This window comes from Podarcis cretensis (genome assembly GCF_951804945.1).
Source record: "Podarcis cretensis genome assembly, chromosome: 7".
Taxonomy (NCBI): Eukaryota; Metazoa; Chordata; class Lepidosauria; order Squamata; family Lacertidae; genus Podarcis; species Podarcis cretensis.
The window spans coordinates 47,538,723-47,566,302 of NC_137176.1; the positions used below are offsets into that span (position 1 = coordinate 47,538,723).

The window sequence follows — 27,580 nt, forward strand, 5'->3', positions numbered from 1 at the left end:
CCTAAGCAGCACTGATAAGAAGCAACTCGAGTAAATAAAGTAACCTTAATGTATTTTCATAGCAATTGACTTATGACCTAGCCTGAAAAAGTCACATGGTGCAGAGCAGCATCGACACTCACAGACACACAGCCAAGGAAAATATATTCCCTCTTCGAGCGTCCCCTCATCATCTCTAAATTCCCAACATTAAGGATTAAATTGCAATATCCCCCTTCCCCCTCTAATTCCTGAGCATCTTGATGTTTTGCTGGCCTTTAAGGATATAGAAAAGAGCATTAACGTGACTGGAGAATCCTTATTTTTTAAATAATAGGAATTAAAATGATAGGCTAGGGAACATGAAGGGATGATGTTGCATCATCCAAACCATTTCTTTACCAGTGGTGATTAATATTTTGATTTTTTTTGATTTTTATTAAAAAACCCAACAAAATTGCTGAGGCTTATAAAACTGTAGTAAAGCAGGCGCAATCTCTTGAACTAATTTAGGAAGCTGCACAATAGCTATCGTGTCAGCACAGGTGTTCAGCACAGGTGAGCTAATTCCTCTAGTCCAGGGATGGGAAAGATGTGGGCTGCCAGATGCTCAAGTTCCCATCATTTGTGACCACTGGCACGCTGGGGAGCCAGTGTGGTGTAGTGGTTAAGAGCTGTAGACTCGTAATCTGGTGAACTAGGTTCGCATCTCCGCTCCTCCACATGCAGCTGCTGGGTGACCTTGGGCTAGTCACACTTTTCTGAAGTCTCTCAGCCCCACTCATCTCAGAGTGTTTGTTGTGGGGGAGGAAGGGAAAGGAGAATGTTAGCCGCTTTGAGACTCCTTAGGGTAGTGATAAAATGGGATATCAAATCCAAACTCCTCCTCCTCCTCCTCCTCTTCTTCTTCTTCTTCTGTGGTCTATTCACAACCACATCTCCAAAGCGTCCTTCTCAATCAGACCAAAAACCCATCAAGTCCATCATCTGTGGTTTCCCATCATTTCTACCCAGAATCCTGTGAAAGTGGATGGTATTCAGTGGTAGACATGACCTCTGAATACGAGGGCTGCATTTAGGCATCATGCTCAACAGCCTGAGGGACTTATATAGCCTTCCAGGCATGCTCACTATTCTAAGCATGAAAAAAAAAACCAGCTCTTGACTTAACAAGTTACTGAAATGCCGGCATGTTCTTCACAATTGTCAGCAGTTGTGAAATGGGAAATTGTTATCATACTTCAGTCAAGTTGTAATCGTTTGGGAGGGAGGTGGGCTTGGAAACAGCACAAGAAATCTTAAAAAAGCATTATTTATGTCATTCATCAATAAAAATAGCTTGTCCTCACAAATATGTCCATACATTTGGGAATATTTATCTATGGTAATTTTCCATTTATAATTTAATTTTCTAGTTCATGACTCCGTTGGGACAACATAGAAAACAAAACAATTCCTAGGCCAGATAGCAAACTGCTTTGCTGACGCTGTTTCAGATTACACCCCAACAATAATACAGTTAAAGTCTTGATTCTGCCACTTTTTGGCGTGTTTTTGCTGCTTCTCAGATGATGTAATGGAAAGAAAATCGACAAGTTATTTTTATTATAGCAGAAAAGGACAAGGAATGACAGCAAAAACTGGGGTTGTTCAACATTTTAGTCCTCTATGAAGAGATAAAATGTAAAGTTTTTCTGTAGCTTTTTACAGAAATTGCACATTGATAATTTAAAAAGCATTTTATGAAATCATGCTGGAGAAGACAGTTTGGAAAGCCAGGAGTCAATGTGTATGGCAGTTTTCCCCAACCTGGTGCCCCACAGATGTTTTGGACTATAAAATGATGTATTGTGTACTAGTTTTGTGAATCTAATTTTATTGATGATTTTATACTCTTCACCACCGTGATATATATATATATTTTCAATGTTGGCATAATCAGAAGTATAGAAACCTTTGCAAATAAAAACCCATCTGTGGAGCACTATATTGGGAAAGTCTGGCATAAATATCTAAGGATGATCACTTGCATGATGTTGGCTTTCCTCTTCCTCTCAACAGGACAGTCCATTCTCAAATGCTAGTGATGGCCTGTGTCAAATGGGCTGGTCTCTCTAACTGAATAGCAATGCCCTTGTGAGCAAAGAAGCTCCCTTTGTGTACCACAGTTCCTTTGCCCATAAGAATTCTTCAGAATAAGGGAAAACATGCATTTGAAACTCCACAGGGGAAAAAATCCAGTGAGTGGAAGCTGGAGCAAGGAAATGGTGGGAGGGAAAGGGTCAAGTACTCCCTCCCTCTGCTCCTTCACCAGAAGTGACTTCATTTTCTAAAATAGACAATGCGCTAGCTACTGCTATAATAATTTGTGCATAATGTATATTTTGAGCTTTGCAGTATATTTGATAGCTGTATCAAAGTGCTTTAGACACTGGTGGTGGTTGCACCAAACACCTAGGTGGACCCAGCCAAGACAAATTAACCCTATATGTTTCATTTATCTTGGTAATACATGCCAAGGTAACTATCAGCAGATATTTCTCTCCAACCACCTTGCATTTACCAGAAGAAAAGATGGCACCAAAAAGGTCTCTGACCTGCCTTCCCTTGTCTGATATTTATCTATATCTCCATATGCTCCTACCTACTCCGCCATTTTCAAAATCCTCCACCTGGAATGGCACTTAGTGATGCAGGGTGGAAGGACAAGATTTCTGTGTAAGATTTGAGAGCCATAAAGAAAAAACAGAATACAACAGATCTTGAAAGGAATATTAGACTATTGTGTTATATAAGAATGGAAATTGTACTCTCTTCGAAGGATGCTTGATATAAATGGTGTAATTTTAAAATCTTCTGTATAAGCATATTTTGCAATGCTCTGTTCACTGAACATCTGGAATCTGTACTTGCAAATTAGCAATGGAAATTATTCCCAGACAAAGACTTGTTATTCTTTCCCTTCCATTTAAAATTATGTTTATGAATCATAGTTCAGCTTAGAATTTCCCAAATATAAATCACTTAAGAAAGAGACTAAATAAAAACATTGGAATGCCAAGGTGGGGATGGAAAGAAATATGGATAATTTTCATTGATAAATTTAGCCTTGATAGATCCTGGAAGTCAGTTTTCCTCTTGTAGTGGGAAGCATGAGTCAGTAGAGGTGGTGTTGCATAACAAAAAGTGATATGGGTCTATGACGTGTTTATTTAACTTTTGATGTTGACTGGACATTGATCACAATAAGCATCTTTCTTATTCTGTGCCACTCAGGTTGGATCTTTCACACAGTGTATGTGATAGTCTCACACATGGGAGATCAGCTGGATAGCTCAGCTGGTTAAAGTGTGGTGCTGATAATGCCAAGGTTGCAGGTTCAATTCCCATAAGGGACAGCTGCATAGTCCTGTATTACACGGGGTTAGAATAGATGAGCCTCAAGATCCCTTCCAACTCTAGGATTCTATTCTATTCTATTCTATTCTAAAAGGAAGGAAGAAGTAATGATGGATGATGGGAAGGGAAAAGATGGTTGCTTTCCAGTTGCTATTTGTTTATTACATTTTGATCCTGCCCTTTTGCCATGATGGGGCTCAGTGTGTATCTAGGATTCCCAGTTGATCTTCCAACTAGGTACTGACCAATCTCAAACCTGATAGGCTACATCAAGAATGCTGCACCATATGCCCTGGGACCACTGAATGGCTGCAAGGGTTGGGACCTGGGAAATGTAATCAACTGGTTTGCAAAGACTGTTGCCTTAAGTATAACTGTATATCCGGGCAAGGAGGAAGTATTGATGCAAGACTGGAATATATTCTATCCTAGTTCTGTAACTCCACAATAATAATGTTACTGCATTAACTCACAATATTACCAGGTAAATAGTATTTCTTCATTCTCTTCCTTGGACACCTTGTCTACATTTAAAATGTGGTTTGCATAGGCAACTTTCTCCTACTTTTATTAATTCATTCACTGAATCGCCCTAAGGTCGCAGGGTGAGTTACACATCCAGTAATAAGCAATAAATGCAACACAGTAATTAAAAGTGAAAATGTAAATCACTAAAACTTCTAAAACCAGCACCCAACCATCTCACTCACAGTATTGCTCATATCAGAAGGACAATATAAATTAAATGTGCCACTAATGCTCATAGGCCTAGTAAAATAAGAATGTTTTCCCTTGTTGCCAGAACCTGCTCAAGGGAAGCTCATTCCAGAGCCAGGGTGCTGCTCTACAAACATTCATTGCAAACTAGTCATGTTGTATAATTATTTGTCTAACAGTTCATAGCCACACTATGTAGTTCTGCCTTCCTGCATATTCTGTTTAGATGCCTGAGTGCGGTTAATCCACCGAGAGCTGTAAAAAAATGCTGTGTTACAATTTTAGACATTGTTTTTGATAGTTTACATAGTATGAACAAGATTAAATCTCAGATATTTATTAATCAAGTGTATACACTGCTTATCATCATAATGTGACCATAATGTGGTTATCAGCTTGTTAAAGGATTTCTACCGATGTTGTATTTTTAAAGAGCCAGGGACACTTAATTCCACTTCCTCGATAAATTTAATAATTATGTTAGATACCAAGGTGTTGTTATGGAGACAGTTTTGAAGACTTTGAAGCACTTTCAGTGCAATAATTAGTGCTGGATGCTACACGACTATTATCAAGCTATCTCTATGGAAACCAACCAAAAGCTGACTTAAAGCTGCAACAAGACACCTGCCCCAATCTTTTCCCCTACATCCTGTTCAGATATTGAAATTGCACACAGATTGAACTGTCAAATTCTGATTAATTATATATATGCATTCTGGCAGATATGCAAGACATACTTAGGACCCAAAATTGAAAATGAATTAAGACTACAGAATGAGTGTTCGCACACATGTTTTTTTGAACAGGAAACCAAAGGAGGAGGAATTTGCCCCTCTCACAGTTCATGTGCAGGTTCTCTGATGTGAAACATGCAATGCTCACAGAGGATACTGTGAGGATTTGAAAAACCCAAACATATCATGGATACAATATTAAGGATTTTTTAAATAAAAGGTTTTTTATGATCACCATGAAAATCATTATTGGATCGGTTGTCTTATTTAAGCCAATGGTCACGTTGCCACTAATTTTATCCATGATACAATCTGGAGCCTAATCTCTGAATAACAGTGTAACCAGAAATGAGGTTGTCACCATGGAAACCGTTACTGATGAACCAAAATGGTGTGTCTAGAAACTGATACAGTTCCATACTGTAACACTGGATGAATATATGTCATTTTATTGTGGGATTCAACCCTTGCCTTTTTCACCTCTTCAGATACATTAATCTGCAGGTGCATTCACAAAATCAAATTATTATCACACAAGAATAATACTGCAGCCCAGTTTGACCCGATAATCACAAATGCCATTTAGAATTACCACCCCACACATTAATTTGCTTTGGAGAGGATGAATACCATCCTTTTGCCACTCTAATGATCCATTCATCTAATAAAGGTGGATATAAAGTATAGTTGGAGGAAAAAAAACTATTTACAGTAGGTTATAACGAGAATAGGGACGCAGGTGGCGCTGTGGGTTAAACCACAGAGCCTAGGACTTGCCAATCGGAAGGTCGGCGGTTCGAATCCCCATGACGGGGTGAGCTCCCATTGCTCGGTCCCTGCTCCTGCCAACATAGCAGTTCGAAAGCACATCAAAGTGCAAGTAGATAAATAGGTACCCATCTGGCGGGAAGGTAAACAGCGTTTCCGTGCACAGCTCTGGTTCGCCAGAAGCGGCTTAGTCATGCTGGCCACACCACCCGGAAGCTGTACGTCGGCTCCCTCGACCAATAAAGCGAGATGAGCGCCAGAACCCCAGAGTCAGCCATGACTGGACCTAATGGTCAGGGGTCCGTTTACCTTTACTATAACGAGAATGGGCTGGAGTTATATGAAAGAATGACAGATGCTCATTCTTAAATACCTAACCAAAACAGAGCTGCACACATCTTACCTTTGCTAGGAAACTCCAGGCTGCATACTGTCCTGAGGATGTGTTGCTTTTCAGCTTCATGGTATATAAGGTCAGAAGGAATCCCAGAAGACCGCTGCAGAAGGTGGTAGTAGACAGCACCATTAATGGAGAGAATTCTCATTTTCAACTAAGGATCCCTCCAGACCGGAGGGTGTATTCTGCAAGATGTCATTGACACAATAATAGTGCAATAGCGGTAGAGTTACACAGTACTAGACCATCCCCACAAATCATTCCACTTTATGAGATGTTCTGCAATGCTTCCAGAGTATTACTGCACTATTGTTGTCTGTAGGGGCACTTGCACTATAGCACAACAAACTGGAGGAGGGGGGGACCCTGGGGAAGAACACTTTTATTCTACTAGTGCAGGCTTCCTCAAACTTGGCCCTCCAGATGTTTTTGGCCTACAACTCCCATGATCCCTAGCTAGCAGGACCAGTGGTCAGGGATGATGGGAACTGTAGTCTCAAAACATCTGGAGGGCCAAGTTTGAGGAAGCCTGTACTAGTGCAAGAATGAAGCTTCCCCATTCAAGCATTGAAAATGTGTTCCAGAAGGTTGGGGGACCCTCCCATTAAGATTTGGGGGATGCGCAGAAGGGAAGAAACAGCAATGCCACTGCCCCACTGGAATTGCACTGGTGCTGCTTTGGATGTAAACAACCCCTGGAATACTTGTGGAATAAAAAGCAATAGGATTTCAGCAGGAAACTGTGGAGCATGCACTGGCTGAAAACAAAGCAGTAAGGCCACTCTGAAATGTCTGCAGCCACTAACAGTATTGAAAGTGGGATCAAATATAATCACCACGATAACCATCATGAGCACAAATAACCAGGAATGCACCATAGAAATGACATCTTTCAAAAGTAACAGTCTTACAGAGATGAGCACTGAAAATTGCAGTGTTTATTGGACAGGGCAAAAGGCAGTGGCTTGGCTCCTCAATTTGTTTTCTCTGAACAGGAAGCTTTAGATCTAGCACAGAATCCCACTGGCAGAAGGGAGAAGGAGGTAATTTTCACCAATTCCCCCTTCCTTCTGAAGCTGCTGCAACATTGTTCTACAGTGTCCACCATCCTTCTGGAAATACTTTTTGGGATGAACAAACTCCTCTTCCATGGATGACAGGATCCCAGGAACAGAAATCTGATCCTAGGATGTTCCCATCAGCAGCATCCAAGCTCAGGATTCAAACCAGTGTTCTGTAATGACTACAGCATTCTGTCTAGATATAGGAAACCCAGATTCAAATATCTACTCGGCCATCAAGCTTGAAGCCAAGCTGAGCTTATTGGTGAAAGGGCAGGATACAAATATTCTATTATATCATTTAATTTATTATATTCATGTATTTTATTGTTATTTCAGCAGCTAAACTCATGGAAATGTTGCTGTAAAATTTATAGCCATGTCCAGTAGAGCAAAGCTTCTTTTTTCTCTCCAAATCAAGCAATGGCACTTAATCACTAAGCAGATATTCCCAGGATTGTAAATCGCCTTACAGTACAATCCTGGGCATGACTACTTAGTGTGCAGAAAGACTGGCCTAACTAGGGGTTTTGGACACACTTGAACCTAAAAATAACTAGGCAGCCACTCATGCAGTATGAGAGGCAGATCTCACCATTAAATAAATAAATAAATGGAACTTTGGGCAACATGTACACATGCTTAGGAGATGAACAACAAAGAATTCAATTCTTCCTGGGTAGAAAGCAGTTTCCACTTGGGATTTTTTAAAAACTTTTCCCTTTTAACCAACTTGCAAAGCCCTCCAAATAACAAGATGTACAGGCAAATAAATCCACATGCTAATAATGGAGTATTATGGTCTAATTCTTTGTAATCACTGAAAACAATGTGATTTATGAAGACTAATCCAATGCTGAGCCATCAAGAGACGCCTTCAGTGAATACTTTACCATAGGATGCCGAGCAATTTTGACATCCCAAAAGTGCTGTGGAAAAATATCACACAACATGTGCTTTGAGAAGCCCAGCTCATGGAGGGGGTGGGAAGATGTGGAGAAGAATGAGAGGGCTGAGTTCTTGATCCTTCTTAGCATTTCGGTGGTTTGTGCCAGAAAAAATATTGTCCTTTTCAGGTTTTACATGCCACTAACTTTGACAAACTCATTCTGGTAAAGGAATATTACCTGGCAAAGCAACTGCTGTGAAACCTGTAGAAGTAAAGGAATGGAAATTCCAAGGCACTAAAGAGATCACCTGTGGAATAAAATAATTGATTCAACTAGCAAAAAACACTCAGTTAAATCTCTATACAGAAACTCCATTTAACAGGTATCCTTTGGTTTAAACATGTTTTTATAGCTTCTGGACTCCTTAATTTGCCATCACTCTTATAAGGCCCCTTTCTCACCATTTTGAGCTGCACCTGATTCTTATTAGCAGTTCAAAGAGAGGTTGCAGGAAAAGGAAGCGGCGTGTTTTTAGTGAACACATTTCCACTTGCAAAAAGATCTATGTTGGATACTGCATTTTCCAATGGAAAAGCATAAGCTCTGTTCACTGTGTTCACTGTTCAAGGTCATGAGGAATTAATTTGTTTCCACTACTGGCTTAGAGGAATATGAGAGAACATAGCTGGAAACTGGCCTTGGAAGGACTGATCCAATATTGCTGTAAACCTGGAACACTCTATGTGGTGGCTCAACATGCAAATTTATAAATGACAGTTAATTGCAAAGGCACCCCAACTCTCCAGGTCTCCCCCCTAATATTTCAATCTGTAAATCCACATGGTGTTCTGAACTTTCTGCTGTTCAGAGAAGGTGCAGCACACAACTAACATTCTAAATAGAAAGCACCAGAACTTCAGTTTCAGCATTACAGTTTGGACCAGGTTATATCCCATTAAAAACCAGTAACAGAAATAAATATTGTACAAAATAAAATATCAGGTAGTATGACCAAGTTTCTAAGATTGATTCCAGCTTCTAAAACTCTCAGTTAAATCACACCTCAATCTACTGGTATGATCTACATCAGGCATAGGCAAACGGCCCTCCATATGTTTTGGGACTACAAGTCCCATCATCCCTAGCTAACAGGACCAGTGGTCAGGGATGATGGGAGTTGTAGTCTCAAAACATCTGGAGGGCCAAGTTTGCCTATGGCTCATCTACATGCAATTGTTATGATAGGCAAACAGAACTCCCTTTCTAGAAAAGATTTCCTAATAATTTCAGTGCAAGGAGATACTCCCCACTGATGTAGTTTTGTATGTACAGATCAGCTAGCTCCATAAAAAGGAACAACTACCTACCTAAATGCAAGTGACCCACCTGTGTACCTGAACGCACACAGACCTACAGATTGGTGTGTGTGTGTGTGTGTGTGTGTGTGTGTGTGTAGCTAACAGATTATATTCCTAAACAGCATATGTAAGAAAATGAAACCATACCCATACAATTAAAAAACCCAGTTATAATTTTCAGTTCTTTTACCTGCTGGGTGGGATGCAAAAGCCAACATCACCACACTAAAAATAAAAAAGAGAGTACAGTATTAATTCCCCAGACTGAACAACGATGTCACAGATTATGCCATCTACCAAATTTGTAATTTAAATAATGTAGACACTTCTGCAAATTGAGCTAAAGGGCAATAGAAAGTGTGTAGATGTGAGGTTTTGTCCTCTGCCATCACACATCAGACAGTATCCCTTTAGGAAACAATACAATAACCAGAAATGTTTTCTGGATATCTCTGTAGGATTATTTTTGTGTGTATATAGGCATGTGTGATAAGGTCGATACAAGGTTCTTAAACATTGCTGCAAGAGATTTATGCTTTTCCCCTCTGGCAAAATTCCATTTAGATTCCTCAGAATGCAGTGACTGCTCTGAGGCATGAAATTATACCTTACACTGTTCAGAGTGTGTCACACTTCTATAATGAACTATTAATGCATGCAAAACCAGCTTTGGAGCCCCATAACCACACAATCTTGCTAATAAAAAATTTCAGTTGCCTTTCACTGTTATGAATGATTAAAGTGAATTTGATTGACCCCATTAATGCCCCCCAGCTTGGGTGTCTATGGAGTTTGGAGCAGATTGAGTACTGTACTTTTTATTATTAAAAAAAAAAACCTCAATTTCTGCCCCAAGAAAAGCTGTGTTCTGCAATAAATTATGCAAATCATTTTTTCATACTTAATTGTGGTTATGCTACTAAAAGAAAGTGGCAGTCATGACTCTTGGAAATCTGATATCAGCTACTCTTTTTCCTGAGATTTCAAGAGAAACTTGCCTCCTCACTTTCAAGCCCTCTCTGCCTCCATAAGGTGACACATCCCTTCTCTTCCCCTCCTATTATTATTTTTATTAATTATTATTATTATTAAATGTATTTATTAAATTTGTATACCACCTTATACCTGTAGACCTCAGGGCAATTCACAACATAAAATTACAATATAAAAAAGACTGAGTTAAGGGAGCTGGGGTGCAGGTAGAGGGGTGTGCATGTGAAGAATGGCAGGGAAGGGAAGATAAAATCTGGAAGCACCTTGGAATTTAGGATGCCTCTCTTTAAACGGTGGGGGTGCATGCACTGCTTGCCTATACTTATGTTCTACTTGTGGAATTGTAAATAAAGCAAATATTATGGAAACCCCCCCCAAAAAAGGCACAAGTCTTCACTACTCTCTCTTCCAAAGGAAATCAAACCCTGAAGCAAAACAACAAACAGAGAAAGAAAGAATGAAAGTTTTACCTGAATGCATAGTTTATATATTGTTTCTGAGAATCACTAAAAGAAGAAAATCATTTTATCTGTTATTTTGGGGTGAGGTCTAACCACAGTCTAATATTCCACCAAATATTATACCTAAGAATCCCTAAAAACCAATTATATGATGTTAATGTTATATTATTACTCATGGCATGTTTTCTTTATATTGATTTGGGCAAAACTACCCATGTTTCAGATTTCTGCTTGCCTGACTATTGTTGGCAAACCCAAGACTTTAGCACAGGAGTTCAGTCATAGCTCAGTAGCACACAAACAACCTCTCTGCACTCCTGGTTGAGTGCCAGAGAAGAATTGCCCTGGGGAAGGTGGAGAGCTATATTTATCCATGGGACACAACCCCACTCAATGTGAGCCGCCAGTCATAGAGAGTGCACAGGCCAGACTGACCCTTGCAGGCCATGAGAACAGGTAAGAACCAGCCTGGGCTCAACTTCCCAGAATTGCTGCCCTGCAGCTGAAAAGCAATTGCTGGGACAGTGTTTTGACTCCTGAAAACGGCATTGCCAAGTTTCCAGGTATAACACTCCTGTCCAAAACATAAATGAAAGGCGACCTTATTTTCCTCATGTTCGGAAGTTAGCAGGGTAGCTGGTCTACAGTAGGAGAGGGGAACCTGTGCCTCAAATGTTACTGGACTCCAAAAGCCTCAGGCAGCAAGGCCAGTGGGTCAATGATGATGGGAGCTGGAATCAGGCAACATCTAGAGGGTTCTGGTCTATAGAGGAGTGTGGAATATATACTGTGAGTAAGACTCCCCCTCCCCCCCCGCTCCTAGCACGCACGCGCACACACACTCTACAAATCTGCTCTGGGGGATTAGGAGAACTAACTAGCTAACATTATTTTAAATTTATTCCCAACCATTTCATGGCTGTCTGGCTCTTTGATAAGCACAGAGTTTTGAATTGCAGCTAACATTAAAGGAGTCAAAAGCAAATGGCAGGACCATCACACCCTCTCGACAGAAACGCTCTCAGAGAACTACATTACTAGGCCGTGTGACCCAGTTGCAAAGCCATTATGTCCTTGACAGAATTTATATCCTTCTAAATTAGGAGAAAAGAGGGAAGAAGTGAAGAAGTTGCTCTTAAATGGTTGATTGATCGTATGTAAACCTCACGTTCTTGCCAAGACCCACTCTCAAAGCAGCACACAAGCAAAATCCACCACGCTGTAAGTAACTCATGTATGTGTGAGATACAGAGGGGAGTGATGTCAACAGCTCACTATTCCAGACTCATGACCACGTATTTCAGGTAGCTCTTGCCATAGTCTACTTGGTGAATTTATTCATTTGGGGTGCTTTAAACGAAGGGGGGAGGGACCTAAAGTTTTTTTTTTTAAGTGCCTCCATCAAGATTCTGCTGACAGAGATATGGAGACCTCAATTTATCACTGACTATACAGCTGTGCCTCAGTCCCTCTGTTCTTACAGTCATGACAACAATCTGTAATTAAAATAATAATAATTATTATTTATTATTTATACCCCACCCATCTGACTGGGTTGTCCCAGCCACTCTGGGCAGCTTCCAGCATGTATATAAACATAGTAAAACATTAAACCTTAAAACCATTACACCTCTTTCTCCTGATCTTTTTTTATTATTCTGTAATAGTGGTTCTTCTCTTTTACATAACCCTCTTTAAAAACAAGGGGGAAATCACCTTAGAGAATTTGGTCTCCATGAATTATAATATACTTTGTAAGCCCCTGTGAATAAAAGGACACAAAACACGTAAAATTCCACACTTGAGCATTATTTAGCCGTTTATCTATCCCCACCACCCTTCAGATTAGAAGGAGTAGTCTTCACCTACAAGTACTTGAATCTTTATATGAGAAGCAACTTCACTATTTCTCATTCATACCAGTAGACATTCCCTTTTATGCTTCCCCCTCCTTCTGATTTGTTGACTCTGTAATGCTGATTAAATACCAACATGGTATGTATGCAGATACTGGTGCATGCAGCCTGTTTTTAAAATAATTTCCCCCACCCAGGAAGTACACCAAAAGCACGTGGTCAGGCAACTGTAAATTTGCTTGTGCAGTTTTTTGGTTTTCTGCAAATCAGAGAGAGAGAGAGACTGTTCTGCCATCAGAAATAGTTACAAGCAGGGCTGAAAAGCAATTGAAAGCAATTAAAGTGTTTCTCAGCACACATTTTCCAGAATGCTGGGCAAAATATTGGGTATTGAAATGTTTGATGCAGTTTGCTTATGCAGTTTTCTGGATTTGTGCAAATCTGAAGGATCGGGGGGGGGGGGGAATATTCAGGTGCACACCATGAACACTGCTGGAAAAGAAATCAAATCACAGATGAGGTAGTGGGCATGCAAAGGGGAGTAGCAGAAAGTGACAACTGATCCACCCACCACAAACACCCCCAAAAATGATCTGGAGCAGTTTGGAGTCTGATTTCCCTCAACACTGGATTATCTCCATATACGATAAAGCTGAATTTATAGGAGGAAAGCATTGAGAATGGTGTTGTTTGAGGGTAACGGCCTGTGGACTACAGAAATGCAAACACTTTGGAGAGGACAAGCCCCAAGTCATAATGTGGAAACTAGGGACCAATTTAAATTTGGTATCAATGTGATTTTGTTTTTGTTACAATCTATTTGCAGTTAGAAAAATCTAAACTTTTATGCAGCATTTAAGCTACTTTGGCTAATGCCCAGTTTTGTAGCTATGCATTTATTTCCAACCAGTATAGATCAAAATCTCATTTCCTTTATTTGTTCTCACTCTTCAGTGCTCTGTTCTCTCCAAATCATTTCAGAGCTTTGATCTGCCTATATTTGTTTCCCCTTCCATTTTCATGGTGTCATACAATTCAATGCAAAGTTGGATTCATTCATATACCTTTGGAAGGAACACACAATACGCTTCTGTTCCAAGTGGAAGCAATACAAACAAACTCCGCTTATGCAATTTGTTGGCTATTGTACTGAGGGACAAAAGCCAGAAAACTGGGAGCCTCAACCGAAATGCTACTAAAATGAAAAGGAGCAGCACTTATGCATTACAGCTTAATTTTCACAAATTTATTAAAAACTTACCAATGCATAGCAAATGGATGAGGGCCCAAAAATAGCCATCTGTGTCAAACTGTAAAATACAACATCAAAGCAAACAGAGATAAACACCTCCTTCATAAATGGTTCCAAGATGTAGTTGCTGGAGGAGAAATGTTCTAGGAAAAACAATATATTAAAAAGTGCTCCCACTTTGTATCAATTTCAGTTTAATTTATTAGTCATTTGATATCATGTCTTCTTTTCATGTAGCAGCAACAAAAACAATAAGACATGTGTTTGGGTATCTACATCGAAAACAGACTTCATTATGTAACACAGGCATAGTCAACCTTTTTATACCTACCGCCCACTAATGCATTTTTCTTGATGGTAAAATTTCCTTACCGCCTACCAGTGCTGAAGTAACATGTGGCGTAGAACCCTACCGCCCCCCTGGAATCCTGAAACGCCCACTAGTGGGTGGTAGGGACCAGGTTGACAACCCCTGGTGTAACGCAAGGTATTATCTGCTTTGTATGGGAGGGACTAGAGGACGCGGGTGGCGCTGTGGTCTAAACAACTGAGCCTAGGGCTTGCTGATCAGAAGGTCGGTGGTTTGAATCCCCGCGACGGGGTGAGCTCCTGTTGTTTGGTCCTTGCTCCTGCCAACCTAGCAGTTCAAAGGCACGTCAAAGTGCAAGTAGATAAATAGGTACTGTTCCGGCGGGAAGATAAACAGAGTTTCCGTGCGCTGCTCTGGTTTGCCAGAAGCGGCTTAGTCCTGCTGGCCACATGATCCGGAAGCTGTATGCCAGCTCCCTCGGCCAGTAAAGCAAGATGAGCGCCGCAACCCCAGAGTCGTCCGCGACTGGACCTAATGGTCAGAGGTACCTCTACCTTTATGGGAGGGACTGAGGGCTAGCTCCACCACTGCCACCAAGATGTGCTGTGTCCATGCCTGCAAATCTGACTGGCATGTAAAGAAGCTTGATTCATGCACAACAGTGTATGCGCAGAGCAGCAGCCCGCATAATGGGACTGAGCCATCCTCCCAACAACAGCATTGCTGCAGCATACTGGAGGGACCTGCGGTAGGGCAAGGTGCTGGTGAGGTCAGGACTATGCAGTTCTGCTGCCACCCTGCCCCATGCCAGCTCCTTCCAAGTAAGCTGCAGTGGTGCTGGTGCTGGTAGGGCAGCTGTGGCTCTGCCCCAACGCACGGATCACATCCAGCATAGAGCTTCACCACAACAAAGTGGGGACTTTGACTCTGGTCTCCCTTCATGTGGAGGAGCGTTACATTGATGTGCATATAGATTGTTTGTACTGTACCAGGGATGAACATGAAGATGAGATGGAGGCTGCTCACACCAAGTGTTGGTGGTGGAGGGCTTGCAACTCCACAACCCCCACCCTTCCACATGTTCTCTCAAAGTATAGGGCATGTGTGAGCCCCCCATAGACAAGCCTTACCTTGGGGAGAGAGGGATCTGGGTGGTGGTTTCTCATTGGCACTCACTACTGGCTTTTTTCTTCAATGCTAAGGTTTGCCTGCTATGGCTACAATCTTGCTTTAATCACTTTAAAAGTTTTCAGCCTGCCTTTACATTAATGTTTGAGGCAGTTTTTAACAGAGGGCAATCTCAAGAAAAATACAAATTATAAGAGGGACGAAAAAGGAGGTAAAACACAATTCAAACCAGGAAGGTTAAAAACTTAAGAGAATGGCAGGTTGGTTGGTTGGATGGATGCCTGTCTGAAAAAGGAAGGTGTTTTAAAAGTGATGGAAGAGGGGGTGAGAGGCACCTCCCTAGGGGGCACAGAGAAGGCCCCCTTCTACATCCCACCCAGACCTAATTCAGATATTAGTGGGTTGCAAAGGAGAGGTGTGGGCAGGCAGGCTCACGGAGAAGACAGCCCCACTATTCACTCTCTCCTCAAAGCTGAAAAACAGCTCTGAGTAAACATGGACATGGCTGTATGTTATAAAAAACAAGTGCAATAATGCATGTGGGGAAAGAAGAAGAGATTTCCAGAGGCACTAAGAAACAATTTACTGAAATGTGCCTAATGTGTTTCCAGTGCAAAAAAACTTATTTGGCTGACTAAAATATCATCCATATATACATAATGATTCGGAAACAAAGATTTCACTTGAAAATATAGCTTTAAGCCCTTGTTTTTATGCAGATGCCCCGAAGGAGGTTTTTATACCTGAAAAGCATTAGATTCCTTTCAGCAAACTGTTTCCTAGGACTTGCTATGGGGGACCTGCCTCTGTGAAAGGTTTTGTTGCTTGGCCTGTGCCCTCCTGTCTTTTCTTCTCAATAGCCAATCACAATCAAGAGGGAATGTTCACTTCCTGAATCCAATAGCAAGACAAATGGAAGGAGACGCCCATTTCACAGTAATCTTAGGATTGGTTTTTTTAAACCAACCTACCTACCTGTGGATCACAGAAAGGAAGGCACCCTGCTGCTACCAGAAGAGTCAGGACTCTGCATGGAAGAAACAGTATGCCACATGACTGACATTCATTGCAATGCATTGTCAGAGGAATTACATATTTCTATTTCATTAAATATATCTATCTGTCTATCTATGTATCTATCTCATCCTGCCTCCAAATAGCTCAAGGAAGTACATGTAGTTCTATGTCTAGTTTATCCTCACTACTACCCTGTAAGTTAGGGTTAAGCTGTGAAATATTGACCAGTCCACAGTTATCCAATGAGCTTCAGGGCTGAATGGAGATTTAATCGCATGCTCAATTCAAACATGGTGACCCAGGGATAGCACACATGGTACTTTTCAGATGATGAATCTCATCAGCACAAGGCAGCATGGCCAACAGTCACTGATAATGGAAGTTGGAGTCCAACATCGTATTGTCTGCCGCTGCTGTAACCAAAGCCCTGCCCTGGCTTTATTCATAATTTTCAGTTATGTTATTAATCCTACTACTACTATATTTGCTACATGACAAGCAACAAGCATGATCAAATGGATGAGAATAACATAAGACACTGAAATTGCCCCTTGGGAGGAGGGGAAAAAAGCTAAGACACACATTGTGTAGTCGCCCCTTCTTACAACATCCCCTTCTGCTTTTGTCATGACCACATCTGCCCTATTCTTGCTTTGCAGACCCAGCTTGAATTCAAACCACAGCTGCAAATCCTTTTGCCAAAAGCAGGGCTTGCAGTTGGAGCTGAATGTAAACAGCCCAAATGCAAGCCCCACTGCAGCTGTCCTGGCCGCACTTTAGTTATCCCACACCTGGTGTCACATGATGTCAAGGACAGTAACTTATCCCTCACAGCAGGATAAAATTGGCCATGTTGGGCACGCTAGAAAAAAGTTAGTCCTTTCTCTCACACTGTTTTTCCAATGCAAGTCACCTCTCTGCTATAATCTGCAGGGCGGGGGGGGGACACTGGCTTAATACAAAAACATCTGAATTCCAAAAAGTTTTCTTATTAACTTGAGTTACTTTTAAACACAAAGTTAAAATATGTTTATTATTTTTGAGATATTTTACTCAAACAGAACTATGAGAAGATATTATATAAAAATGATTGTCTGTGAACAATCTTCTTTTGTCAAGGTCTTTTGGAAATTGTGTATTTAAGCATTTTGAAAAAATATGTACACAAACACAATTATTTCATCCCCTCTTATCCAAATCTCATCAAATACAGATACATATTTCCGAGTACTTATTATAATTCTCTAAAACAATACTGTACTGTATTTAAAAAGGAATTTAATTTAATACTGTACTGTATTTAAAAAGGAATTTAATTTAATAATGATACACCCAATGCAAATTGGTCCTAGGCCTAAATCCAATGAATAATTAGGGATGCCTAAGCCCATTGATTTTAATGAACTTAAGGAGGCTTAACTCTGTGTTGGCTTCAGAAAGACAACTCCAAGAGGTGAGTCAAGAAAAAGAACCATGGAATTATGATTCACCTGGAGAAGTTATGGTGGGACTCTGTATGTCAACCTGCTGAGTAATATAATTTCTAGGCAGTTTCATCTTTATGTTCAAAGCTTTTCTGTATTTAAGCATTAAAAACTTGTCCGTTTTGAAGTTTACGGTGACTAGAAAACCAACTTTGCAATCTGTGAGAAATCTAGCCCCTCTGTGAAATTCTCTATAGACATTGAGAAACTTACCTACAGATTTTTAGTCTAGAGGTCTGCTGTTAAGAAAGGAAATAAAATGCAATTAAAACACTGGAAAGAAAATACATGCATCTAGACCTCTGACTGTTTTCCAAATGCAAGTTTTATTATTGTGGTACCTGTAGAAGAAAAAATGAACTCAACTTGAAATAGCTCCTAAATAAATTAGCTTCTAAAATTGCACACATACCCCAGCCAAAAGCAAAGTTTGCAACTTCTTTGGCGGGTGGGTGTCCTCCTAGACTTAATGCTATCTGAAGAAAGACAGCTATCTGCAATTATTAGGATTGCCTTATTACTAGCTGTGACCCTATCTGGATGTAGCAGATATTTCTCTGGTTACCTCTAGACTGGGTTAGTGTAATGCAATCTATGTGTGTCTGCCTTTAAAGAGGATTCATAAGCTACAGCTGTTGCAAAATGCTAATTCTACACCAGGAGCTAATTCTGGCAAGGCCTTTTCAGTGGTGGCCCCATCTTTTTTTAAAAAACAAACAAATACCTCTCTCCATGAAATGCGCCTTCCCTCCCTGTTGTTGTTCAGGTAGGGTCTACATTATACTTCAAATAGCTTTTAACTGAAGGGCTCAATTAGACCAAACGTTCCTCACCACAGCCTTAGTGGAAAGAGTTCCCACTTATATAAGCTGGGGCATCTGATTTTCACCAATTCTTCCTACCTGCTTAAGTTCCTCCCTTCGAAAGCTGCTCCTGGTGGTTGGGAACTCTGGAACAGAATACTATAGGGCTGCAGTTGAAAAATATTGGGTGTCCCAATTTGTGGAGGTGGTTTTTCACTAACGCAAAACTACCAAGGATACAACTCTTGGACTGCATCAAAATCAGTATTTTTCCCCTCTCCGATTCAATGATCTGAGCTATTTCAGGATCACCAGAGTGACACCGTCATTCAGCTCCCTTTTTGCTCTATTACAGACTTCAGAATACATATTCTTCCCACAGAATTCAATAATTTTCATTTCCGAAAGGAAAACGTTTGAAGTATTTCCCTTATTAAAAATTAAATTAAATTAGTAACTGGATTATTTAGCAGAGCTGGGAAAACATGGTAACACTTATTTCACTCTTTCCAAAGCCCTGGCACAGGCTGTTAACAACACGGGAAATTCATTTTGTCATACCTCTTTCTGCACAAATGCCTCGATTCCACAAGCTATAACGTCTGCAGCATTGTGTAAGGTAAGAAAGATAGGAATTGGCTGTCAAGGGAGAAAATGTGACCAATAAGATTAGCACTGCAGATTCTGAAAAAATCCTCTTCTGCACTTATTCATGTTTCTCTTGGGGGGGGTCCTAAAAACCAGATATTTCTAGGGATACAGTTTCCCTTATAAACAGATGTAGGAGCTTGCAGGTATGAAATGAGCTGGTGCACAAAGCATTCAATTTCTCCCATGAGCATAGCGCTAAGAACTACAGGTAGCACTATGAGGAAAAATAGTGCAGTCTCCAAGAATGGACAGAATGTTCAGCCTAGTTTCAGTCTGTGTCAATTTCACACATGTTCAAAACTCTGATCTATTTCTTTATTAACCCACTGTGATTTAAAAAAAGAAAAAATCATACAAAAATGTGTATTCAAATACCCAGGGCTTTTTTCCCTAAAAATATATTTAGGGGTACTCTCATCTTTACTCAAGAAAACCACCATTTTATAGTTCAAATCAGGGGAAGTAAATACAGTAAATGGACAAAGGTACAAAGATTCACAAAACGTTTTGGGCAGGGGTAAGCAACCTAAGGCCTGTGGGCTGGATGCGGCCCAATCGCCTTCTCAATCTGGCCCGCGGATGGTCTGGGAATCAGCATGTTTTTACATGAGTAGAATGTGTCCTTTTATTTAAAATGCATCTCTGGACTATTTGTGGGGCCTGCCTGGTGTTTTTACATGAGCAGAATTTGTGTTTTTATTTAAAATGCATCTCTGGGTTATTTGTGGGGCATAGGAATGAAACTCATCTCATCACTCCAAAAACGAACCACGTCCAAACTGGAAACTATATGGAAAACTTGGAATATGGACTATCTAGTCCAACTAATTTGTCTTCTAAGACGTGCATGCAAGGATACTATAAATTAGTTCTGTATAAAATGGAATTTGTAAATTATTGGAACAGCTTTATTTGATAGGATACTTATTTTAGGTGTTTGCCACTGATCTTATTTTATTTTGTATAAACAATTTATCTGTTATTCTTGTTTTTTTTCACTAGAAATGCTTTTTGTAGAAACAAACATGTAGGCCATAACAAATTATTTGGACCTAAGACACAGCCACTTAACAAAGTACATTCTAAATACTTGGGAATTTGCAAGAAATGGTATTCAATGAACAGCCAAACATGGCACATAACCAGTCAGTTGTTGACTGGTCTTCAGTAGGATAAAAAAAAGAACAATTCATGCCACCCATGCTCAATAATTTGCCAGTCATTATTGTTAATCTCTTGTAAAAACATCACATCATTTTTTTCAGTGTACATTTTGTTATGTGGTCAGTGTTGATTATATTTTATCTGAAAAAGTCAATACAGATATATTTTAAAAACAAAGAACAGTTCCGAGTTCCACTGCTGGCCTTGTTACCTTCCATTTATGTTGCCCCTCACTGCTGCTGAGGCAGAAAGTTAAACGGAGCCCGTCATCTAACACAGGCCACTTGAACCAGAGCACAATAATAGGAAATACTAGAAGTAATGTCTAAGAAAGCTGACACCAGAATTTACATTTTTCCTTTTCTCCAGCCAAGTTTTAACACACACATGTATATACAGACACACTCACACACCCCTTCCCCTCCCATATGCTATTGGCTCTTTCTAGAGCCAAGAGAAATGTGTTTTGCTGCCAACAGTGGCTCCAGATTGCCCAGCTCAGCTAACCTTCGCCAGATGTCTATTGTCTTTGATGATATTTTTTAGGAGCTTTAGTCTTTATAAAAGGAAGCTCAGTATGTTGGTCCAGCCAGCATAAGCAAATTGCCATCTCCTCAATTCCACTATCTCACGAACACATCTCAGCCAGTTGTTGTTCCAGAAATTCTCATTTCAGTTTGAAATGTAAATTCTTAGATGAAATAGGCAGGCACATGCCCTCACAGCTAAGTAAGACCCATTTCTACAGCCACTGTGTAGACTGTATTTCAAGTGCAGGGGGAAAAAAACATTTCAGGTGTTTTCACAATCCCATTTTAACACTGCCATTTTAAAGATGAGGAACTGAGACTGAGTTTGGGGAAGAGCAAGAATCTGAAGCCGGGTCTCCCCACTACTTGTCCGCACTGGCTCTCATCCAGTGCAGAATTACTCACCAAACAAAGGGACAAAGCAAACATCATAATTAAAACCAGCACTACTGATTTGGAAATGAAGCTATATGTAGTTATATGATGCACCACAGTAGCGGCAACAGACATTTGAGCACTAATTTAGGAATCATGTTAACAACAATGAAAAGGCATTTTATGCTCCTATCTATTTCATGTGTCAAAATGGAGCATCTTTCATATTCATGTACAATGAGCTGAGGCCTCATCATAACAGTAGATTCTGAAGAGGCGGGAGTAACAGAAAAAAGTGTGTGGGGGGGGGAGATTATGGGATGTAAGTCAACAGAGAAAGGAAGAGTCACATAGACTAAACTTCCCCAGTTGCCTTATCAGAGGATGTAAGTGCTTCATGTGCTAATTCCCAGGGCAAAAGGAAAGAGAAGAAGGGAATGAACTCTGGCTCCTGTTAAAGGTGACTTGTTTTGTGCTGAGAATTCTTAGCTATTTTGCTGTTGGAGCTCATTATACCCATTTGTCATCTCTATATTGACTGACCAGGCAGCTTATATATATATATATATATATATATATATATATATATATATAACCTCTTTCACCATTAATTATCAGTTTTGCATTATATACAGCTGGAGATATGCATTTCAGTCTTGCAAAGCTGAAAATTAGGGAATTGTTTGCAAAGCAACCATCCAGTCAGCACAAGGATTTCTACTTGTGCGACGGGATTTTCCCCTTCTCCTCCCCCACTTTCCCTAAACTTGCCCCATAGGATGCTTACAGCTTCCAAACAGCAGTTAGTGTTTTCACAAATGACTTTAACCTCAGTTAGGTCAATGACTTTAACCTTAGTATGTTATCTGGAGTAAAACATTAACACCAACAAATGAAAAGCATGTTAGTTTCCATTTGCCTGTATCTTACCAGTCTGGACAGTGCCCTGGAACCTGCATAAATAATGCCCACAAAGAGTGCAGAAGCTGGAAGCCATGACAGCACTTCAGATCTGTAAAAACAAATGGTGCATACAGTTAACGACTATGCCAGATTCTGTATCAAAAGACATCTACCCAAAACATTTCCCCCAACTAAACAAAGGAAAATGAACCTGGATCAGGTGTAATTAAGAGCCATGAAGGAAGTTGGAAGCTCTGCAAGATACATCTCTTGGCATTGTATCTGACCATTCCCATGCTGCAAAGATGCACATCTGTGGTGATTTTCTACCTGCTTTGCTTGAGTGCATCCAAGTATCCTTATTGGGTTAGCTCTTCTGAGTAGCTGCAATGATGACATGCCTCTACAGTGTAATCTCCTATGTTGTTCTGCTCAAGCAATGAGTTAGTTGAATTCAATCCAACTTCTGCTCATACAACATAAATTCTCTTTCTTCACACCGGGCCCAAATCTTATCTGGATCAAACTGACAACTGCTATAATTATTTTGCTGGTAACTTCAAATCAGATGCCTCCTTAAAACAAGCAATGTCATTTGAACTGAAGTAGCAGTGGAAAAATAAATCCCTAAAGCTTGAGAATGAGGTCTCCATGTGGAAAACAGAGATCACTGACCACAATGTGAAGTCTCAGGAATCCCTGAAATGTTTGCATGTTCAATGTGACCATCTAAAATGCAATGGAAAAGGCCATTAGAACCGTTCCCACGATGGAACTTCAGAACTCAATCATGCCAAGAGGGATTCTTTTTCAGGGCTGGAAAAGAATGTCTAGCACTACGGGAAATGCTTCAACAGCAGTCATCACTCTAATATGCCAAGCCATACAACAGTCAGGCTCAGAATCTGCTATAATGACTTTGCAGAGAGCACTGTGTTGTGCATTCCTTGACAAGTATGAAAGAAATATGCAGTATTCCATGAATCGGAATGATAACTTGGTGATCACAAGACATGCCTACGCTACAAATCTAGATTGATCATCATGGCACCTACCCAAAGAGCATTGCAGATAACTGTTCTGTGAAGGAGTTAAAAGATCTCAATCAGAGAAATTTCAGCATACACTCAAAATCTAAATACCCCTCTCATCCTTAGGCTTCCTTTGTTGATGGCATAATAGGCAAGTTAAGGTTCGGCAGTCTTCACGGAGCTCTGGCCCAATGGTTGCCAGTGGTTTAATTTGAATTAATTTTATAAGGAATGATTTTAGAGTGTTGTGTTGTACTGTTGTACTGTTTTATTGTTGTTAGCCGCCCTGAGCCCGGCTTCGGCTGGGGAGGGCGGGATATAAATAAAATTTGTTGTTGTTGTTGTTGTTGTTGTTGTTGTTGTTGTTGTGTGGATGCACTCATCACCCAAGGCACAGTCTGTTCATTCTAGACACAAAATGCAGAGGTTCTTGGAGAATTATGTGTACACAAACAGCCTACTTTCAGATCTAGATTTCTGAAGGAGTTAGAAGCAGCTCCTATATCTTTCCATCTGCAAACAGAGACACAAGTACAATATGAGTCACCCCACCCACTTTGAAATCTGTTGGGGTTGATGGTACTCAGTATTTCTGCAAATGAGACTGAAGGGAACTTTAGGCACCAAGGAAGCCAACAGCCAAAATCTCATTTAATCTGTGGCTCACTGAACAGAGTGAGGAACTCATGACTTGCACACAGCCTGAGTCTTCCATCATTGTTGCTGATCAAAATCTTAAGACACCCCAGTGCTGATATTTCTACAAGTTAGTAATCTTCCATGTTGTAAGGAATATGTATTAAAAGCTCAAACACAAAGATAAAATACATAGCCAGAGGGCAGGGGGGCAGCTACCACCCCAAATCAAGTAAATAAATAAAAATACTTAACTGACTAATTTCATCACAGATAATTTGGTTCTGCCCCACCTCAATATAAAGTCTGCCCCCGCAAAATAAATCCTGGCTATGCCCATGTTGGGGACCCCTTGACTAATGTAACACATTCTGCATGAAGCTGCATTTGAAGAAAGGGTAGAAGCTGCAGCTGGTGCAGAATTCTGAAGCATGCCTCTTGAAAACAGACTTCCTATTCTGCCTCATCCATGCTTTCAGTTCTTTCCATGTCCAAGCATTAAATTGCTTGAGTTCTGGGTACCCTAGGAGTGCCTCTTTCCTTACACTCCTCCCCTTTTATCTTCTGGTCTTCTGCAGCATGCCATCCTTTGCATCCCATCTTTTACTCAACAAGAGCAGGGAGCAGGAAAGTCTCTGTGTTAGGATTACCTTGCTTAGACTGACATCTAGTGGAGTGAAATCTTAAGCTCCAAAGCAGAACAACATTTAAGCCACCCTTACCACAATGTTCCATTGCTATCACAGAATGCCACCCTGGAACTCCATCAGATATCTATCCCCCTGATGTGCAGCCATTCTACAAATGGAAGAACAGTACTACTGACGTTGCTCAGAATGAATTTCTCCAAGCACAGATCTTTATGTCACAGGTCACTATTCTTCTAGGGGAGGACATGATAGAGGTGTGTAAAATTATGCATGGAAAGAAGAAAGTGGAGAGGGAGGTTTTTCTCCCTCCTTCAAAATACTAGAACACAGGGGCATCCAAAGAAGCTGAATGCTGAAAGAGTCAGAACAGACAAAAGGAAATACAGTGGTACCTTGGGTTACATATGCTTCAGGTTACACACACTTCAGATTACAGACTCCGCTAACCCAGAAATAGTGCTTCAGGTTAAGAACTTTGCTTCAGGATGAGAACAGAAATTGTGCTCCGGCAGCGTGGCAGCAGCAGGAGGCCCCATTAGCTAAAGTGGTGCTTCAGATTAAGAACAGTTTCAGGTTAAGAACAGACCTCTGGAACGAATTAAGCACTTAACCCGAGGTACCACTGTACTTCTTCTCGCAGTGCACAGGAACCAACTTCCACAAGAGGAAGTGATGGTCACCAACTTGGATGTCTTCAAAAGAGGATTAGACAAATTCATAGCGGGGAAGGCTGACAATGGTTACTAGGCAGGATGACTATGTTGTATTTCCACCTCCAGAAGCATTATGCCTCTGCACACCAGTTGCTGGGAGAGGAAAGAGCAGTGGAGCACTCAGGTCCTGCTCACACACTTCCCATAGGTATCTAGTTAGTGACTGGGAGAACAGGATAGTGGGTTACATGGGCCACTGGCCTGATCAGGGGGGCTCTTCTTATATACTTACGTACATAACCCTGGACAAAATGAAGTATTTTTTTCTGTGGGTTTTTGCCTCTCAAATTCATGAGAGTTGGTTTTTCTAATGTGTTCAATGTGGATGTCTTTCATTTAAACATCAGACTAGATTTCCATGGAATAAATCAGCTATTCCTAAAACTGTATCCCAAACAGTTCATAATTGGGCAAGACCAGGCACCCCCAAACTCGGCCCTCCAGATGTTTTGGGACTACAGTTCCCATCATCCCTGACCACTGGTCTTGTTAGCTAGGGATGATGGGAGTTGTAGTCCTAAAACATCTGAAGGGCCGCGTTTGGGGGTGCCTGGGCTAGACAGTCAAACAGCAAGTAAGTGATCTTGCATACTAAGATGCAAACAGCAGATTTCTCAGTTCTAGATTGTATGCAATCTAAAATGCCCTATAGAGTTGGGAAGTATCTTCATTTGACCATGCTAATTATATAAGAATGGGACAGGGGGCTGGAAAAGAAAAGCCTAAACATTTGTGCACAGACACTTGATGAAACTGTGGCCTATCCTATGGTCTCATGAGTATATGCGCAAAGTTATATAAAAGCATAAAGAAAACACTCCAGTTACATACAGAAAAAAGTGTGTGCATGTTTATTATTATTATTTTACCACTACACAGTTCTTGCAACATTATGGGGTAAAAACCACAGCCAAGTATCTGAGATAAGATGACACATATTCCAGTGAATATTAATTGGAATACCGTCTGTATATTTTTACACTGCAATTTCATTGTACCTTGAACTGCTGCTGATCTCAGTCCAGCCAATCTTCCAGGAAATGTGTAGGAGAAATCCACCAACTAGTGTCTGCCAGCTGCAATTGAAACACGTACAATGTTCTGTTTCTAAACAATCAATTATTCAAGTCAATTATTACTCACAGTGGAGGCTTCTTCCATGAGTGACACAGTCTGATCATATGCTGCCTTCAGTCATTGGACTGGCAGTATAAAGGACAACAAAATAAAATTATGACGATGGAACAAAACAACAAATTATATTCCTAACAGGCAACTTGGGCTGCTGCAGAGCCAGTAGATGCACCCGCGCCTGTAGTTAGAGCATCAGCTGCTTAAGTGGAGCAAAACCACAAACCTTTTACTCGGCTAAATTCTGAAATCAAAGATTCCACCTGTTGTGAGGCCACGGGGAACAGAGCTTAAGCCAACTTCTCCTCTAAGACCATTTGCACTCAGTGACACTGAAGCTAGTTTGTATCTCCAACATATGCAATGCAAATATGGATTAGGATGCATATATATATATATATATATATATATATATATATATATATGAATTAGTGTCAGGTAAGCAGTATAAGGGGATGCAGGTGGCGCTGTGGGTTAAAGCTTCAGCGCCTAGGGCTTGCCGATCGAAAGGTCGGCGGTTCGAATCCCTGCGGCAGGGTGCGCTCCCGCTGCTCGGTCCCAGCGCCTGCCAACCTAGCAGTTCGAAAGCACCTCCGGGTGCAAGTAGATAAATAGGGACCGCTTACCAGCGGGAAGGTAAACGGCGTTTCCGTGTGCGGCTCTGGCTCTGGCTCTGGCCAGAGCAGCGATGTCACGCTGGCCACGTGACCCGGAAGTGTCTCCGGACAGCGCTGGCCCCTGGCCTCTTAAGTGAGATGGGCGCACAACCCCAGAGTCTGTCAAGACTGGCCCGTACGGGCAGGGGTACCTTTACCTTTACCTTTAAGCAGTATAAGCTATGAGTCCTGCTATGAACTTGTTGGGTGGCCCAAAGCAAGCCACTTCAGCAAGGGTCGTCAATATCATGCCCTCCACATGTTTTTGGGCTCCAACTTCCACACGGCCCAAGCAGCATGGGCAATAGTCATAATGGGAGTTGTTGTTCAACATCATCTGAAGGGCATTATGTCAGCTCCCCCACACAACATGGTCAATCTGCTCTACTGCCCATCAGTTTAACTGAGTGATCCCATTTTCTAGTCTTACTGGAGATACATTTCTCTCTATTCACTTTTTTTACCTCATGCATAATTAGATAATCCTCACTCAAATAATCATCAGCTTACATTTGTTTTGTCTGGGTTTG

At 40.9% G+C, this 27,580-nt stretch overlaps 1 protein-coding gene across 2 annotated transcripts in view; it reads right to left on the reverse strand.

Moving 5' to 3' along the window:
- The window catches only part of TMEM241 (transmembrane protein 241), a 39,709-nt gene that overhangs the window by 9,110 nt on the left and 3,019 nt on the right, over positions 1-27,580 (reverse strand). Inside the window, exons 3-13 of one of the 2 annotated variants that reach the window (XM_079982773.1) lie at positions 26,262-26,339; positions 22,261-22,342; positions 19,172-19,249; positions 18,021-18,046; positions 16,282-16,333; positions 13,878-13,926; positions 12,477-12,522; positions 10,770-10,805; positions 9,497-9,531; positions 8,186-8,255; positions 6,004-6,097 (exon numbers count right to left, since the gene is read on the reverse strand). In XM_079982773.1, coding sequence (XP_079838899.1) covers positions 6,004-6,097; positions 8,186-8,255; positions 9,497-9,531; positions 10,770-10,805; positions 12,477-12,522; positions 13,878-13,926; positions 16,282-16,333; positions 18,021-18,046; positions 19,172-19,249; positions 22,261-22,342; positions 26,262-26,339 — 646 coding nt within the window. The remainder of the gene's footprint in view (positions 1-6,003; positions 6,098-8,185; positions 8,256-9,496; positions 9,532-10,769; positions 10,806-12,476; positions 12,523-13,877; positions 13,927-16,281; positions 16,334-18,020; positions 18,047-19,171; positions 19,250-22,260; positions 22,343-26,261; positions 26,340-27,580) is intronic. The other variant, XM_079982774.1, reaches the window with a different exon arrangement.